Raw genomic sequence first — 19,821 nt, forward strand, 5'->3', positions numbered from 1 at the left:
GGAGCACGATTGCTGGATCTTATGGTAAGATTATGTTTAGTTTTGTAAAAACCTACCAAACTGCCTTCCAAAGTGGCGGTACCATTTTGCATTCACACCAGCAATTAATGCAAGTTCCAGTTGCTCCACATCCTTGTCATCATTTGGTGTTGTCAGTGTTCTGGATTTTGGCCATTCTAATAGGTGTGTAGTGGTATCTCATTGTTATTTTAATTTGCATTTCTCTGATAACATATGATGTGGAGCATCTTTTCATATTCTTATTTGCCATCTGTGTATCTTCTTTGGTAAGGTGTCTGTTAAGGTCTTTGGCCCATTTTTTAATTGGGTTGTTTGTTTTCTTATTGTTGAGTTTTAGCAGTTCTTGGTATATTTTGGATACCTGTTCTTTATCAGATGTGTCTTTTGCAAATCTTTCCTTCCAGTCTGTGGCTTGTCTCATCATTCTCTTGACATTGTCTTTTGCAGAGCAATGGTTTTTAATTTTAATGAAGTTCACTTTATCAGTTATTTTTTTCATGCATCATGTCCTTGGCGTTGTATCTGAAAAGGTATCACCATACCCACGGTCATCTAGGTTTTTTCGTGTTATCTTCTGGGAGTGGTATAGCTTTGCATTTTGCGTTTAGATCTATGATCCATTTTGAGTTAATTTTTGTAAAGGGTGTAAGGTCTCTATTGAGATTCACTTTTTTGCATGTGGTTGTCTGGGTGTTCCATTCTACTCCATTCGTTGAGTTGACTTTCTTTGCTCCCTTGTGTTTTGCCTTTGCACCTTTCTTGCCATTGACCGTATTCATGGGGGTCTGTTTCTGGGCTCTCTATTCTGTCCCATTGATCTGTTTGTCTCTTCTTTCGCCAATACCACACTGTCTTGATTACTGTAGCTTTATAGTAAGGCTTTTTTTTTTTTTTCAAAGTTAGAGAATGGTTTTGTTTTTTTAATGAATGTATTTTTTTCTTTTGTTATTGTCTTCAAATACACTTAACATAAGACTTACCATCTTAGCCATTTTTAAGTGTATGGTTCAGTGGTATTAAATACATTCATATTGTTGTGTAGCCATCACCACCATCCGTCCCCAAAACTCTTTTCATCTTGTAGAACTGAAACTCTATACTCATTACACAGTAGCTTCCCATTCTCCCTGCCCCCCAGCCCCTGGTGACCACCTTTCTCCTTTCTGTCTGTGTGGTTTTGATGACTGTAAGAAGCTCACATAAGTGGAATCATACAGTACTTGTCTTTTTGTGACTGGCTTATTTCATTTAGCGTAGTGGCCTCAAGCTTCTTTCATGTTGTAGCATATTGTAAAATTTCCTTCCTTTTTAAGGTTGAATGCTTCCACATTTTACCTTTTTTAAACAGTGCTGCTGTGAAGATGAGTGTACAAACATCTCTGAGACGCTGCTTTCAGTTCTTTTGGGTGTATACTGAGAAGTGAGATTGCTGCCTCATATGCTAATTCTATTTTTAATTTTTTGAGGACCCTCCATACTGTTTTGCATGGAATCTCTTTTTCCATCTTGCACTTGCAGCCTCTTTGTGTCTTTGGATCTAAAGTGAGTCTCTTGTAGACAGCATATAGTTGGATTTATGTGTTTTTTTCCATTCGGCCCATCTCTTTGATTGGAGAGTTTAATCCATTTACATTTAAAGCAGTTACTGATAAGGAGCAGCTCACTTCTTTTCTTGTGCTATTTGTTTTCCTTATGCCTTATAGCTTTTTTGTCCCTCATTTCCTGCATTACTGTCTTTTTGCTTGATGTTTTGTAGTGAAATGTTTAAGTTCTGTTCTCACTTCCTGTTGTGGATATCCCTAGCTATTTTGTTTGTGGCTACCGTGGGGTTTACGTTTCACATCCTGAAGTTATAATACTCTAATTTGAATTTGTAGCAGTTTAACTTCAATAACATACAAAAACTCTGCTCCTCTACAGCTCCATCCCCACCCCTTTTGGTTGTAGATGTCACAAAATTACATCTTGATGCGTTGTGTGCCCCAAAACCTAAACTAATAATTACTTTAAATGCCTTAGCCTCTTAAATTATGTAGAAAACAAGATTTGGAGTTACAAACCAACATTAGAGTAATTCTAGCTTTTGGACTAATTGTTTTTTTTTTTTTAAAGTTATTACTCTCTTAAATCATGTAGAAAGCAAAAAGTGCACTTAACAAACCGTTGTTGTAATCATGCTGGCTTTTATTCTTGCACATGTCTTTACGCTTCCTGAGATCTTTATTTCTGCATGTGGCTTCAGTTGGTGCCTAGTGTCCTTTCATTTTGCCTGCAGGACTCCCGTGAGCAGGGTCTAATGGTCACCAGCTCCCTCAGATTTTATTTGTTTGGCAGTGTCTTGATTTCTCCCTCACTTTTGAAGGACAGTTTTGCTGGATATAAGATTTTTGGTTGTTAGTTTTTTTTTCTTTCAGCACTTGGAATATATTGGCACACTGCTATCTGGCCTCCAAAGTTTCTGATGAGAAATCTGCTGATGATCTTACTGAGGATCTCCTGTTACATTATGATTTGCTTCCCTCTTGCTGCTTTCAAGATTCTCTCTTTGTCTTTGTCTTTGAAAGTTTGATTAAATGTGTCTCTATGTGGGTCTCTTTGAGTTCATCTTACTTGAATTTGGTTGAGCTTCTTGGATGTTTACGTTCGTGTCTTTAATCAAAGTTGGGGAGTTTTCAGACATTATTTCTTCAGATATGCTCCCCACCTCTTTCTCTGGGACTCCCACAGTGCGTATGTTGGTCCATGTGATGGTGTCCCAGAAGTCCCTTAGTCTCTGCTCACTTTTTTTCAATCTTTTTTTCTTTCTATTCTTCAGACTGGATCATTTCTGTCATCCTATCTTCAAGTTTTCTGATTCTTTCTTCTGCCTGCTCACATCTGTCTTTGACTCTATCTAGTGAATTTTTCATTGCAATTGTACTTTTCAGCTCCTGAATTTCTTTTAAGGTTTTCTCTCTATTGATTTTTCCATTTTGTTTGTACATTTTCTTGACTTTCTCCACATCTTTCTCTAGTTCTTTTAGACATTTGCTTTTCAAGTCTTTGTCTGGTAGATCTGCCATCAGGCCTTTTCAGGGACAGATTCTGTAGATTAATTTTTTTCCTTTAGATTAGCCAGTCTCTCCTATATTTTTATATGCTTTTTGATTTTTTGTTGGACATTTTAATCTAATAATGTGGTAACACTAGAAATCAGATTGTCCCCCAATCATGGGTCAACTTGAGACTTTATAGTAATAGTAATGGCACTGGAGTTAAAACTCCTCGAGTACTGTAGCTCACACAGTGCATGTGCGCACACACCCACGAGCCTATTTGGTCTCCTGAGGATGAGCAGGTAGCAACTCATTGTCTTGAAATGTAGGTAAATAAGAGCAAGGAGTCAATGCTTTCTTATGAGAACTATTCCACCAGGTGACCAAACCAAGTGCAAAGAGCAGCACCTTCTCTTTTTACATTCTATTCCAGCTAAAAGGTGAAAAAGGAAGGATAGACTACCACCTTCTGCAACCTCTGTTGCAATAAGGGATCTGGACATTGAGCACAAAGGGCATCAAAGCAGAGCAGAGCATGGACACTGTGCCTCTGGACAGAAGCAGGGCAGCATTGCTGAGGGTCAGCAGAGTCTGAGTTGGGCTCTGGGTGCAGGAGCCAGCATTACAGAACCCACACAAAGAAGGGGAGCTGGTTGGCCTGGACTCTGGGTGTTCAGTCAGCAACATGCAGACCCAGGTCTTTTAGCAGACAAATCAGAAGGAGGACAGGGGAGGGCCTGTAGATAAAAAGTGACTTTAAAGACATACCCAGAATGGTCAAGGCTCAACTGTAACATCTAAGGATGTGCCTTGGGGTGGGAAACTCTAAAGCAAAGCAAGGAAATGCAAGTGACAATAGTGTTACATTACCAGGAGGTAAGGGGGCTCTGATTGGAACAGGGCACATGCAGGGTCTTCTAAGGGATCCTACAGTTGTTTACAAGGTATTTACCATGTAGTAATTCACTAAGATACACATATGCTTATGTGCCTTTCTGTAACTGTTTTATTTTACAGTTAAATTTTTGAAAAACTTCAGAAGTTACTTGAATTCATTTTGTGATTAAACTGTTAATTTGTAACTCTGTTTTATTTGCTTCAATTTACTTTTTAGGGATTGCTTTTTTAAAGTTTGATGTAATTTGGCTTTTTAATTATATAAAATGTGTGTGATTTCAAAGTGAACAATATAAAATTGGATGTATTCAGAAAGGTCTAGTTTCTATTCTAGTCCCTTCCCTGTTTCCTTCCTCCCTCTGTCAGTATTATCCCTGCGTTCACACACACACACACACTCTCATGCATAGACACACACACAAATACGCATAGACACACACACACAGACTCCTCACACAGACACACATAGACACACTCACACAGACACAGATACACGTACATAGACACATACACAGACACACAAACACACAGACACATGCACACTCACACACAGACACACACACCCTTTCCTCTCTCTCACCTTTGTCCTTCAACAGAAGGTATTATTCTGTACAGTGTTGTGCACCTTGCCTTTTTCATTTGAGAATATATATCCTAGAGATCTTTCATAGCAGTATATGGAGGTCTTTCTTGCTTTCTTTTCTTTTTTTTTCGCTGCTGTAGGTGCTCCCTTTTACTTAGCTCATTCCCTCATCATCTGTTCCCATCTTTTGTTATTATCAGTAATGTTGCATGATCATCTTCTGTGTATGTGTTTTGTGCTTTGCTGTTCTGTCTTAGGATAGGTTCTGAGAAATCATATGATGGTATGGGCATAGGGTAAATGGGTTAGTATTTTTAATTTAATTAAAATTAAATTATTAATTTGATAATAATTATGTTATATAGATAGAAATAATATATAAATATATAAACAATATAATTAATTATTAACAATAATTTAATATCTAATAAATATTAGTAATTAATAATTATCACTAATTAATTAATTTAATAGTTTAATTTTAATTGAATTAAAAATTAATTTAATATTTTTTGTGTTTAAAATTTGATAGGATTTGTTAGCATGACAGTAGCTCTTACCAGGTTTTTGCATTTTAGCTGTGCTTTTATTATTGAACGTATGTTTTATGATGGTACATCAGATATTTTATTAGCAAAGTAATATCACACACTCTTGGATGTTTTTGTGTATTTACTTATTATTTTGTTATTATCAAAACATGAATTAAATGTAGAAATGATCAATATATTCTTTCTAAAATAAAGCACTAATTAATGTTAAACCTTAATAGTCAAGAACACCAAATAGGAGATAAGTGATTAAATAGTTAATGACCTATGTCTTTTCAGCAAACTCCTTTTGTGAATCAAATAAATAAAGGCTTTTAAGAATTTTTGTTCATGAGAATCTCTAGATATATCACTTCTGTATCCCACTGTGCTGTGAAATTGTGGTTTTCAAGTACCTGTGACTCAGGAATTTTTCTTCTCTGATTCCAAGGTTCGTGTTTTGTTCGAACTGATCAGCTGGATGGAGAAACCGACTGGAAGCTGAAAGTGGCTGTGAGCTGCACACAAAGGCTACCAGCTTTGGGGGTGAGCCTCATTGTAATTGCTCCGTCCTTTTATTGTTAGTGATTGCTTCTAGGTAGTAAGTACATTTCTGTTTATACCAAGTGACTTATTTAATGTATTGATAACTTTTAAAAATAATTTCTTTATTACTAATGAAGGGTCATTGAAAATTATGAGAAAATAATTTCTGTGGTGTCTTAGCACATGACCTGTTTTAGATGTAGTTTCGAATGTTGCCGTTGGCTTAACACCTAGGTTTTCTTTCTTCTCTTTCCCTTTCCTTTCTGTCTTTATTTTTAAACCCTCTCAGTTGAGTAATCTTTACAATTGAGAACTTTTGTTGGGGGTTAGATGAGTCCATTATTGCTGACTTCCTCCCTAGTAGGTAGTTCAGATCCTGCTTTGGTGGACCATAGAATTCAGACTGGGTGGCCTAGTCTTGGAGACGAGCCTGTCCACTTCAGCTTTTTCCTTTGAAGAGAGGAGAATCCTCTTTGATTAGGAGAAAGTGAAGTGTTACTGTGTCTCTTAACAGAGAGAGGAGAAGGACTCTTTTGGACCTCTTGCCTGGCCCTTGCTGAGTTTTTCTTTGTATCTAGGGAATAGCCAAGAGATGGGATTAGAGAGAACAATACTTAGAGATTTCGGTATTTTCGGTGATCTCTGAAACAGATCTCAAAAATGCTGAGAGTCTCCTAGACTGGTACACATCTTTTTATTCTTTCTTTCTTTTTTTTTTTTTTTAACAAAACCACAGTTGTGGCCATGTGGTGTTTATTTTGTATTATGTGTAGTATTTATCTGAATGAGAAAAGCTTCATCTTATATGATTTGCTGATATTCGATGGAGAGTAAGGAAAGATTGAGATTGTCTAAGAATGACCTTGGACCCAAGCAATTGTTCGTTAAGGTAAGGGAAAGTGGATATGATAGGTTTGGTCACTTTCCTTGGATTGGTTGGATTTGGATGGGAATAGCTGCTTATATTATATACAGCTTATGGTTAATTACCGTGAACAGCAGGAGCCTTCCTCATTCTTGTGTATACTGGACTTTTTGGAAACTAAATATGTTTGGCTCGCATAAGACTTGGAAATATTTTGATTCTTTAGGTATTTTTGGTCGCCTATACTCTAGGTAGTCCCTAGGTTGAAATTCATTCCTTTATATGTTTGGATCTTTTCCAAACATGTTGGACACTAATGAGAGTTTGCTTATTTTTTCTTTGGTTTATTCATCACGTAATAACATGGGCATGTAATATGTCTGTCACAGAGTCACTATCATCTTCTCCTCCATTTTTTTTCTTTTTTTTTTTTTTTTTGCAACCCTTTAAAAAAGAAATTCCTACCCTGAGGGCCATACAGAGCAGAACGCAGGTTGCTAGATCTGAACAACAGGTCCTGGTTTCCTAATCACTGAGCTGGAGAATGACCCTTCTCAGCTGACTAGCCAACCTCTGCACACCTCCATCATGCATGGAACAAGTGGGCAGCTCCAGATTTTTTTTTGTTTGTTTTTTTTGGTGAGGAAGACTGGCCCTGAGCTTAACATCCGTTGCCAATCTTCCTCATTTTGCTGAGGAAGGTTGGCCCTGAGCCAATATCTGTGCAAGTCTTCCTCCATTTTGTATGTGGGATGCCACCACAGCATGGCCTGATGAGCGGTGCATTGGTCTGTGCCCAGGATTCAAACCTGTGAACCCTGGGTTGCTGAAGTGGAGTGCGCGAACTTAACCACCATGCCACTGGGCTGGCCCCAAGTTTTTGTTTTTTTAGATATATAAACTTACGAGATGGCATGTAAGTAGCAAGTCTTTTTTTTTCTTCAGGTAAATTCTTAAAAGTGGAATTGGATGGGCTGGCCCCGTGGCCTAGTGGTTAAGTTCAGTGTGCTTTGCTTCAGTGGCTTGGAATTGGTTCCCAGGTGTGGACCTGCACCACTCCTCAGCCATGTTGTGGCAGTGACCCACATACAAAATAGAGGAAGATTGGCACAGATGTTAGCTTAGGGCCAGTGTTCTTCAAGCAAAAAGAGGGAGATTGCAACAGATGTTAGTTAGTTCCACTGTTCCTCCTCAGGGTGAAAAAAGTTAAAGGTAGAATTGGGAGGTAAAAGAATATCCCCAATTTCAGGCTTCTGGTATTTACAAATTATCATAGAAGAGTTGTGGCAAAACATCTTGTAACCAGCAATGTATGATTATTAGGTAAATATCTTTTAAAACATTTAAAATAAATATTGAATTTATCTCAGGTTGAGAGAGAAAATTTTAAACAGTTCATGGTTTTAATTTGTGCTTATTTGATTACTAATCTGGTTGAAATTTTTCACCACATGTTTATTAGAAATTTGTGTTTCTTATTCGGTTGTTTGCCCTTCTCCTATGCCTATTTTTGTATTGGTGTTTGCCAGTTAAATCCTCATGTGTATGTATAGTATCAAATCGATAAAAGCAGATATATGCAAATGTGTATTCTATTTTTAATTTTCCCCTTCTTAGACACAGAAATATTTTTATATCTCCTGTCTTATCTCAGTAAATCTTATAGTCTCCGTAAGTCCCCAGGTCAGAAGTTGTTTTTGAAAATTGTCCAAACTACTGTTCTAGATCAGAGTTTCTCAGTCAAAGCCAGGTAGCACACCAGTCAGATGATTTGTTTTCATGGGCTTTTAATTCTCAATGTTCTGTGATGGTTTATTTAAATTCTGTAGGATATTATGTGTAATTTATATGTTCTGGGTTAATACAACTTTTTTATTGGTGGTGGTGGTGAGTGAGGAAAGGCAGAGTCTACGGAACCAACTGATGAAGGGAACAGAGAAGTTGAGGTTGGCATTGACCCTTTCCCGCTGACCAGCTGACCTTTACCCCCTTCACAATGGGCGGGAACAAGTGGGCAGCTAGTCAGTCATTACGTCACAAGTCAGGGATGCAGCCCCTGCCCCCGGGGATGTGTAGGGAAGTGTGCGTGCAGAAACTGTCCAACTGCCCAAAGGTGCAGACTGGCTGCACCTTTAGACATTCCCTCCAGCAGTGCGTGAGTGATGCCATTTCTCCACATCCTTGCCAGTATTTGGTGCTGTCATTATTTTTTATTTTAGTCATTTTGTGTGTGTGGTGATATCTCATTTTAGTTTGCATTTCTAATGATGCTGAGCACTGTTTCACGTGCTTGTTTGCCCTCTGTGTATTCTCCTTGGTGAAATGTCTGTTCACATCTTTTTGGTGGCTTTGTGTAATTCTTTAGATTGTCCCTGTGCAGGGAAGACAGTTTAGCTCTTTTATTCCAATCTGTATATGCAGCCTTCTTTTCTTTACTTGCAATATAACGCTGGCTGAGATCTCTGATCAGTGTTGAAGAGAAGTGCTGAAACCATTCGTCCTTGTCTTGTTTCCAATCTTGGGGAGCATTCAGCCTTCTAACTTTATATGTCATGATAGCTGGAGGTTTTCATAGATTCCTCTTATCAGGTTGAGGAAATTCTTTCTTTTCCTGGTTTGCTGAGAGTTTTATCGTGAATGGGTGTTGGATTTTTCAGAGGCTTTTCTGTTTCTATTAAGATGATTGCATGGTTTTTCTCCATCATCTGTTAACGTCATGATTTATGTGGACTGATTATATACCAACCTTATATTCCTGGGATAAATCAAACCGCATTTGGTCATGCTGAGTGTGCTTTTCATATATTGCAGTATTTGATTTGCTAATGTTTTGTGAAGGATTTTTTGTGCCTGTGTTCCTGAGGAATATTGGTCTGTACTGCTTGTGTTGTAATGTCTTTGGTTTGATATCAAGGAGTATGCTGGCCTTATAAAATGAATTGGGAAGTCTTTTTGCCTCCTGTATTTTTTTTAAGTAGTTAGCGAAAGATTGGTTTTACTTCTTTTTTAAATACTGATCAAATTCACCCTTGAAACTATCTGGGCCAGGAGTTTACCTTGTGGGAAGGTATTTAATTATGAATTGAATTTCTGGAGTAGGTATAGAGTTAGTTGGATTTTCTGTTCATTGGAAGTTTGTATTTTTCAAAGAATTTATATAAGTTGCCAAATAAGATGGTATAAAGTTCATAATATTGCATTATTACTTTTTAGTGGTTATGGGATTGCTGCTCTCTTGCATTCTCAGTATTGGTAATTTACATCTCTTTTTTTCTTGGTCAGTCTAGCCAGAGCTTCATTGATTTTAGTGATCATTTCAAAGAACTTGCTTTTGGTTTAATTGATTACCTTTATTATGTATTCATTTTCTGTTACTGATTGCAATTCTGATCTTTATTTCCTTCATTCTGCTTAGTTTGTGTTTAATTTTCTTTTCTTTGTTGACTTTTTAAAGTGGAAGTTAGATTCTTGATTTTATACCTTATTCTTTTCTGTTTTATAAATCTCCATGTAAGTATTACTTAGTTTATATCACACAAATTTTTATATACTGCATTTTCATTATCGTTTAGATAAAAATGTTTTCTAATTCCTTTATGATTTCTTCTTTCACCCCTTGTTTACTTGGAAATATATTGTTTATTTACCAAATAGTTGGAGATTTTCCTGATATCTTTTGTAATTTATTTGTTATTTAACGCCATTATGTTTGCAGAACATATTCTGTTCTGTTTCAGTCCTTTTATATGTATGAGACTCATGATGTGGCCCAGCATATGGTCTCCCTGGGCCAGTGCTCCACGTGCTCTTAAGAGTGCATGTTCTGCCATTTTGTGGATATTCTATAAGTGTCCATTAGGTCACATTGATGGAAACTGGTGTTTAAATGTATATTTTTACTTGTTTTCTACCATTTGTTCTCTTAATTAAGGAGAGGAGTTTTAAGATATCATACTCTATTTATAGATCGGACTTTCTCCTTTCAGTTCTGTCAGTTGTTGTCTTATGTATATTGAAGCACTGTTCTTAGGTGCATACACATTCAGAATTCTAACATCTTCATATAGTGACCCTTTTTTCGTGATTCTGGTAATATTCTTTGTTGTGACATCTACTTTGTCTGATATTAATGTAGTAACTGCAGCTTTCTTTTGATTAGTGTTTGCATGGCATATCTATGTCCATCTTTCTATGTGTAATGTATCTGTTTCTTTATACATACGGTGGGTTTCTTGTTAACATATTACATGTAGATACTGCTTTTTTATTTATTTTGACAATTGCTGCTTTCTTAATGCGTACATTTACTGTAATTATGAATAATGGTTGAGTTAAAGGTAATCATCTTGCTGTTTATTTTCTGCTTATCCTATCTCTGTTCCTTTTTTCCATCTTTGGGTGTTATTTCAGATTTCTGTTTAATTACCATTACTGGCTTATTAGCTAAAATCATTAGTTCTATTTTGTAGTGGTTGTTCTGTGGTTTCCAATATGGGTTTCTAACTTATCATAATCTTTCTCCAAACGGTATTAAACCATCTCACCTACAATTTAAGAATCTCGCACAGTAGACTTCCACTTCTTCTTTCTCATCTTGTGTCATTGTGTTGTATATTTTACTTTGACATGTTATAGACCACACAATCCATTACTATTTTTCCATTTAAAGTTGTTGAGTATATTAAGAAGATAGTAAAAAATGAAAACCATATTTCCACTCTCCCATACATTTACCAATTCCAGGGCCCCTCTTTCCTGTGTATGGTTCCAACTTGCTGTTTAGTGTCATTTTCCTTCAACTCAAAGAACTTCTTTCAACACAGCTTGTAGGAGAAATCTGCTAGATTAATTGTGACAGTTTTTGTTTGAAGAATGTCTTTATTTCACCTTGATTTTTGAAAGATGTTTTTCAAGTTTCGGTTTGACAGTTTTTGTCTATCCCCACCATTTCAAAGCTGTCATTGCTTTGTCTTATGGCTTATGTAGTTCTGAAATGTTCTCTATAGCCATTCCTGTCTGGTCTCCTCTTTATCTTCTAGGTCTTTTGCTTGGGGCATTTTAAAGATTTTGGGGGATAACTCTTTTAGGAATGTGTGCGTGATGTATCTTGATTTGTCTTGTTTATTTGTCTCGTCATGTAAAAAAATTTCAGCCTTTATTTTCCATGTTTTTCTGCCCAAACCTCTCTGTCTGGGACATGAAGGACATGTGTGTTAGACCACTCAATATACCCACAGTCTTGAGGCTCTCCTGCTTTTTCTCAGTCTTGTTTTCTTTCCATGACTCCATTTTTATAGTTTCTGTTGCTCTGTCTTTAAATTCACTAATTTTACCTTGTGCAGTATCTAGTCTTCTAAGAACACTCAGCAAATTTTTTATCCCAAATATTGTATTTTTAATCCCTGGAGGTTCCATGTGGTTCTCTCATTTTTGTTATTGTTTAAATCCCTTTCTTTTCTCTCCTAATGGGTTCATAGTTTCATTTAAATCTTTCAGCAGTTTATAATACTTATTCTTCGTCAGTTGATTCCATTGTCTCTGTTGTTTCTGGGTATGTTTCCATTTTTTAATTTTTCTCCTTGATACAATTCACACTTTACTTCTTCTTTGCATGTCTGGTAATTTTTTATCAGATGCTGGATATTGTAAATGTTATATATTTTTTCTTCCTTCAAAACCTATTTATCTTTATTTTCTTGGTTCAGCAACTTGTAGATCAACTTGATCTTTTCAAGGCTTGTTCTTAAACTTTGTTGGGATGAGCCTGGAGTCCCCATATTGTAATGCTAGTTTAGTCCTACTACTAGGGCCTGATCCTCTGGGATATTTATGGGAATTCTTGGTCATTCGAAGATGCATTTAACTCTGGCTGGTCAGACTTGATCTCTCCCCAACTCTGCGTCATCTCTGGGCTGGTTCAGGTTAGAGCTCTCGGGTTGGACTCTGCCTGGCCAGACATCACTTTGCCCTCTCCAGGTGTGTGTTGGCAGTCAGGAACAGACTCGGGGAGCACTGTGCAGGTCCCAGCCAACCCAGGTGCGGGTTGGCGGTCAGTAACAGACTCGGGAGCACTGTGCAGGTCCCAGCCAATCCAGGTGCGGGTTGGCGGTTAGGAACAGACTCAGGAGCACTGTGCAGGTCCCAGCCAATCCAGGTGCGTGTTGGCAGTTAGGGACAGACTCGGGAGCACTGTGCAGGTCCCTGCCACTCCTTCTTCCCGTTGTTCCCTCCCAGCCTTCCACATATATTAGCTGTCACGCTTCCCTGATGCTGATCTCTGGCCCTAGATTCAGAAAGACTGCCTTCTGGTACTTGGCATCCCCTCTTGCCCTGTGGTATGGAAACCCCTTTATGCATGACACTGGCCTCACAGAGGGCTCACATCTGTGTTCTCCTCTTCCAGGGGTCACTGTCCTGTGATTCTCCCAGAAACACTGTGTCCAGTGTCTGAAAACAGCTGTTTCATCTATTTTGTCCATTTTCCACTGTTTTTAGTTGGGGAGCAAGTCTCATACCAGCTACAACATAGCTTATAAAAGTCCTTGATTGATTTCTGATGAGAAATATAAGTGCCTTGTGGACTAACCAAGCTACATGACATTGCAAATCATAATTAAAAGCATAAAATTTTTGAAAAACCAAACTAATGGGTCTTTGTTATTGGAGGATGTGCTTGTTGTAGGGATGTACCTGCCAGGAGTACGAGACATTGCTCGGGCTGTGTTGCCTCTGCCCTGGAGAGTGCCTGCACGCCAACTGTCCCCTCACCTCGGCTTCCATTTGTGTTTCAGGCTAACCAGCCCTCTCTCTCAGGCCTGACTCATGCTTTCATGAAAGAGATGGAGACTTAATTTTGTTTTCCTGATTCTAGTAGTAATATGTGCATTGAAAATAATATATAATCATAAAAAAGATGAAAAACGCTCATAATTTTACCACTTAGCATTGGCTGCCATTCACACTTGGTATAAACTCTTCCTGACAGTACGCTTCTCCAGCCTCCCCCTCGCCACACACTTGCCTGGTTGGGTAATGCTATATATACTGTTTTTTTCTGTTAGGCTATTTATTCAATAATATGTTTTGGGTCATATTTTTTATGTTAGAAAATGTGTATCTCTGCAAGTGTTTTATTAGCTGCATGATATTTGACTAATTATAACTTCTGTGATCAGCCTGATAGTGGGGAATATGAAAGTTAACACTTTTGATGTTTTGTAAATAGTGGTAGAGATCAAAAGAGGCATTTTTAAGGATTTTGATTCTTTTGCCAAAATGCTTTCCAGAAGACTACAGCAACTTAACATTTCCTCTGTATTAGTCAATTGACCTGTCAGTCTTCTCCAATCTGATAACTGTGAAAATGGCATCCTGTTTAAATTTCTATTTAATTTTTTTGGGAAGTTGAAGATATTTCTTACCTAAGAAAGTATATTTCTTGTATTTTTATAAGTTTCTGTTCATGTTGTCAGCCCATTTTTCTATTGTTTGTTTTTAAAGAGGTCTTTATACAGGCATGCATCACTTAATGACAGAAAGACGTTCTGAGAAATGCATCATGAGGTGATTTTTGTCGTTTTGTGAACATTACAGAGTGTACTTACTACTACACACCTAGGCAATATGGTACTTACCTTATGGGACCACCATTGTATATGCGATCTGTCGTGACTGAAATGTCATTTTTCATTTTCCAGTTTTTTTCAGTCTTTTCTAAATATTTTTGTTTATAATTTCTTTTGTCTGTATAAAAGTTGAGCATGTTTATATAACGTGACCTACCAGTAATTTTAAAATGGTTACTTATGTAATATGATAGAGGTGCTAATTATTGCTACAATGGCAATCCTGTTACAATATATAGATGTATCAAATTAACATGTTGTACACCTTTAATTTGTACAAGTTATATGTCAAATATATTTTAATAAAATAAAATGGCTACCGCCTTTCGTTTTATGCTTAGACTATTTCCACTCTATGCTTATATTTTAAATAATTACTTTTTAAATAATTCCTGCCTTATGCATAAAATGTATCCATCTAACATTTATTTTGAGTCAAGTTGTGAGTGGGAAATCAAACTTGAAAAGAAACCTGTTAGCCGATTGCAACAGTACCGTTTACTGAATAATGCACTGTTTGCACACATTCAGGGTCGCCCTCAAATGGCTACACAGTTTTCAACTCTCAGCATCAGTGTATGAATGGACCTGTTTCTCTGTACTTTTGCCAAGTGTGTGGTACAAGTCCAGTCTCCCAATCTGTTTCTTAACTTCTTGCTGTATAACATCTTTTGCCATAGAAATGTTTTAAATTTTATTTAGGTAAGTGTTTATATGTTTTCCTGTATGCTTATGGATTTTGTGTTGTGCCCAGAAGGCTGTTCTCCAACCAATATTCATTTATCATTTTAACCACTTTCAGTTTGTCAGTAGATAGTCTAAAAGTGACAGTCTGGTAATTAGCATTTATAGTCTTATGATTATTAACATATTACTCCTCTCACACAGACCCATAGAGGAGGAGGTTTAATTATGTCACTAAATCTGTGTGACTAAAAGATTGTTGTAAGAATGCAGGTCAAGTAGGTTGTTTTTTATTACATGCTGTTTTGTGGGCCAAATCATGCCTCCCTCCAGCCTGAGCATTCTCTGCTCCGTCTCCTTCCTCCTTTCTCAGCTCTTTCCCATCCTCACTCAGACTCGGTGCTTTCTATTTGCTTTGCTTTTTCTTTTTCATGTAGCAAAATACAGCTGTGCCGTCACCTTATGACTTAGAACATCTAGCTTACAATTCTCATTCTATTGGTTAAAATGAGTTAGGTTTCTTATCATGAGCACTCAGGCAGCCTGTTGACTTTCTCATGGGATTTGCGCCGGCTGCTGGGTTAATGCTGCTGTGTCTCCGTTCCTCCTTTGTGTCCTTTTTTTCTTTTTCTAGCGTTCCTCCTCATGTAGTCTCTCCAGGATTAAAAGTGGCGGTAAAGATCATGAATCCTAAACAAGTGGAAGGATTGCTGTCTGCTGTCATGCTTAGACGGTGACCCCCTCCTCCAAGTCTTTCCCTCAGAGCCTCACTTCCAGGAATTCTGGAGTCACTGGGGTGGACACTTGGAAACAGTTGCACTAAATAATCATTTGTAGTAGATTTAATTTACTAGGAGTGGTAGAAAAGAAAGTGCAGAGTTAAAATACTATATTAGAAAGAATTTGTCTGAAAGAAAAGCCAAACAAACGAGTATGTGTTGTATGGTTATGTTAATATAGAATTCTAGGAATTGAATTGCTCAGCGGTGACAGGCTGAGAGCGGGGTACGGAAGCCTGCAGAGGGGTACAAAGACACTTTTGGGAGTGATAGAAATGTGCAGTGTCTTGATTGTGGTGATGGTCATAGGCATATACTTGTATTAAAATGCATAAAATCATACTTTCTACACGTGGGTCATTTATTGCGTGTAAATTCTATCTAAAATTCCACTGTTATTATCTATATCTTTGAGTTTTCTCTTTGCCATGATCACAGGAAGTGACATTTTATTATATTCAGTATTATAAGAATGTTATAGGGGTCGGCCCGGTGGCACAAGCGGTTGGGTGGGTGCACTCCGCTATGGCGGCCCGGGGTTCACTGGTTCGGATCCCTGGCGTGCACCAGCGCACTGCTTTGCAGGCCATGCTGTGGCGGCGTCCCATATAGACTGGAGGAAGATGGGCGTGGATGTTGGCCTAGGACCAGTCTTCCTTAGCAAAAAAAAGAGGAGGATTGACAGATGTTAGCACAAGGCTGATCTCTTCCCCCTCCCCCAAAAAAAAAGAATGTTATAAATTTCAAAATATTTCAAAATATACATTTTGTATATACACTTTGTATATTTCAAAATATACAGAGTTACAGCATACAATTCATATAATGGTAATTTAAAAATGCTATCATTGGTACACTTTGATAGAGAAGGTGATTAAGCATGTAGGTGAAGTAACTGTATGGTAAATGAAAACATTTTAAGTTTTGAAATGACCATAAAACCAAAAAGCAGTATATCCTAGAAAAGAAGAAGTTTAACTGAATTTCTGATTCATCGATCAGTTTAAATTTGTAGCTTCATATAATTTGGTGTATATGTATAGTTTTTTTTTTTTTCAATAGAAAAGGAAGCTCTAATTTCATTATGAATACAGGCGAGGCAATCTGGTTTTTCATTTAATAGCTTACACTGCCCATGACTGTGGCTCATTTTGACTTCTCTGTCTCCCTCATGTAATGGATTTGGGGAGTATTTGGTGTCATTCGCTATTTCTCGCATCATCAGTTGAGCGTTGTGTCCATCGTGACACCAAGAATAAACCTGCAAACCTTGGAGCTTTTCATAAAGAACCAAGGATACCACCAAGAATACCATCTCCAATTTTGGTGTATTCCTTAATGTGATCAGACAGTTAAAATTTCAACAAGGCGTTTAATAATAGCTGTGCTGCAGATCCTGCAACAGCAGGTTGGGTTTCTTGTTGCTGCACGGTCCTGTAGAAGGCACGCTTTTCAGGCACCATAGACGTTCGGGAATACATTTCTGGCTTTTGTGATCAGGCAAATTTATTAGCAGCAGTGAAGTCACAGTAATTTTCAATAAATCATGACTTGCTGATTTATTTCAAAAGATCCATATAGCAGTAAACAATGCCATTTACATTTAATTAGTTTTATTGAACGAAAGGCAATTTTATTTGTAATGAACCACATGTTATGATTAAGGATGTATTTTAATGACCTTTAAGTAATGCAAACAAATGTTGCCCTTGACCTAATAGCAGAGGTTTTCCTACATTATTGAAAACTTCAGAATGATTTTTAAATTATCACGAAAAGCTTCGAATGACATTCTCATTATTGTGCCGTTATTCAGTCATTTCGTGTCTAATCCACTAGATGAAATGCATTCCTCTAAATGTTCATGTGCATGTAGAAATGAGAATTGTTGCTAGCTTGTTCTTTATTTCCATGTATCAAAAGGTAGTCTGTTACATGAGAGTTTCAATTTTTGAAAATTACTATGACAGTGTGATACTTAAATGATGAGTGATTCTTGAACTTGCCTTATCCCAGAAGTCCTTTGGCTGCTCATTAAACTTTCTAGTCATATTTTTGTAAGTCTACAATTATTGTACATGTGTTTCTTTTTGTGTAAACTAGCTTGACCTAATTAACTTGAAAATAAATTTTAATTAGTTAACATATAGTCTGAGTTATAATAGTTGACCTACTGTGGTGAGCTCGTGTGCTCACCCTTCATTCAGTGTAGTGTCTCTATTCTCTAGAAACCTGAAAATTCATCTATATGTTTTCCGGGCCTCCTTGAAGGTATGCGAATGAGCTTTCCCAAGTTAAGTGAATTCTCAAAGAATTGTAAGCCAGGAATGAGGATGAGTTACCTTTCTGACTTGTTGGCAGTTCTCTGCTGGCAGGGGCCATCCTCAGCTTCAGGGACTTGAGTGGCAGTTGCTGTGTAGGCAGTGACTTCTGCATCCTGGAGTCACAGCTCCATTGATGTGTCTTGAACTCATCAGTAGTTGCAACAGTATTTTCCATGGAGGATCATTTTGGTAACATTCTAGGAGTAATTTTTGGGGGTTCAGTCCTGAGCCTCATCCCTTGCTATGATTTTGGAAGTATCTCATTCCATATATTAAATTCCTTTCTGCTCTAAAATCTGGAGTGGTTCTATACTGATATCCCTCATATCAACAGAGAAGTTTTTTTCTCCCTCAGCACCCAGAGGTGGGTGGTCCAAGCCTGAGAGGGCAGCTCCGTCATCCTTGATCTGTGACTATCAGCTGTGCCCCCAATGTCTGGTCCCCTTCAGGCCAGCCAGCGGGAGGGGAAGGGCACGCAGAGTGCTTGCAGGCCAGACATGGCACACGTCACTTCTCATTGTGCTCTATTGCCAAAGTGAGCCACATAGTGAGAGCCAGCTGTAAAGAATGCTGAGAGGGTATTCTTGAGGGGGAGTCATATACCTATCTAGAGCTTGGAAGTTTTGTCTTTAAAAGGAGATGGGAAGAATGGTGAAAAATAGTCTCTGTCACACCATTTCCCCCCTTTGTTTTTTGTTGAATTTCTTTGATTTCCCCTTCTTTTTTTTTTTTTTTATAATTTTATTTATTTATTTTTTCCCCCAAAGCCCAAGTAAATAGTTGTGTGTCATAGTTGCACATCCTTCTAGTTGCTGTATGTGGGATGCGGCCTCAGCATGGCCAGAGAAGCAGTACGTAGGTGCGCGCCCGGGATCCAAACCCTGGCCGCCAGCAGCGGAGCGCACGCACTTAACCACTAAGCCACGGGGCCGGCCCTCCTCTTACACTTCTTACTGGACGGTGTGCTCTAAGACTTTTCAGTCAGTTCTCTTGGAGGATTTTGCGCCCTCAGAACGGGATGCTCCCTTTAGAATTGTTGTTACGATGACCATTTTTCTGAGAATCAGTTATTTCATACTTGTTCTTCAAGGAACTCTAAGCAACTTGAAAATTTGTATTTTCCTCACTCACCTAGATTAAAGTCAGAAATAAATGAAATGTAAACAACAAAATAATAAATGTCTTTTTTTTTTTTTCCTGTGAGGAAGATCAGCCCTGAGCTAACATCCATGCCAATCCTCCTCTTTTTGCTGAGGAAGACCGGCTCCTAGCTAACATCTATTGCCAATCCTCCTCCTTTTTTTCCCCAGAGCCCCAGTAGATAGTTGTATGTCATAGTTGCACATCCTTCTAGTTGCCATATGTGGGACTCGGCCTCAGCATGACCAGAGAAGCGGTGCGTCGGTGCGCGCCTGGAATCCGAACCCAGGCCGACAGTAGCGGAGCGTGCACACTTAACCACTAAGCCACGGGGCCGGCCCTAAATATGTCTTTTAGAAATGAAAGAAGCCATATCATTTTTAGAGTGTTGCCTGTTTTCTGTTGAAGAACATTTTCTTTAAGTGACAGAGCATGACCTGCCCCAGTCGAGGCTACCACTGACAGAGGAGATCTCATGACGTACACAGCTCTGGAAGCCCACAGCTGTCTGGCTGCCCTTTTCTGAAAGGATCATTGGAATGCGCACGTAGAAGCAACAGGAAAGGGAAAGACCAATATAAATTGAAAAACAGCCTAGATAAGTTAGGTGTTCCAGGAACAGAAGAAAATAAATACAAATCTCCAATATAGTCTAAGAAATCTGAGAGGATATTACAGTCCAAACAGGAGCTGTGAAAAAGATGTGGAAAGACACATATTTGCTGAAATAAACACGAGGAAATAGGACTGGAAGATGAATTGTTCCACTTCTCAGAACATAGTAGTGATGGT

At 38.0% G+C, this 19,821-nt stretch overlaps 1 protein-coding gene across 9 annotated transcripts in view; it reads left to right on the top strand.

The window, feature by feature from the left end:
* ATP9B (ATPase phospholipid transporting 9B (putative)) overlaps positions 1 to 19,821 on the top strand; it is a 279,064-nt gene that overhangs the window by 95,435 nt on the left and 163,808 nt on the right. For all 9 annotated transcript variants that reach the window (XM_058557340.1, XM_058557341.1, XM_058557346.1 and 6 more), the window contains one exon: positions 5,518 to 5,612. In XM_058557340.1, the coding sequence (XP_058413323.1) occupies positions 5,518 to 5,612 (95 nt within the window). The remainder of the gene's footprint in view (positions 1 to 5,517; positions 5,613 to 19,821) is intronic.

The sequence above is a fragment of the Diceros bicornis genome, chromosome 16 (assembly GCF_020826845.1).
Source record: "Diceros bicornis minor isolate mBicDic1 chromosome 16, mDicBic1.mat.cur, whole genome shotgun sequence".
Lineage (NCBI taxonomy): Eukaryota > Metazoa > Chordata > Mammalia > Perissodactyla > Rhinocerotidae > Diceros > Diceros bicornis.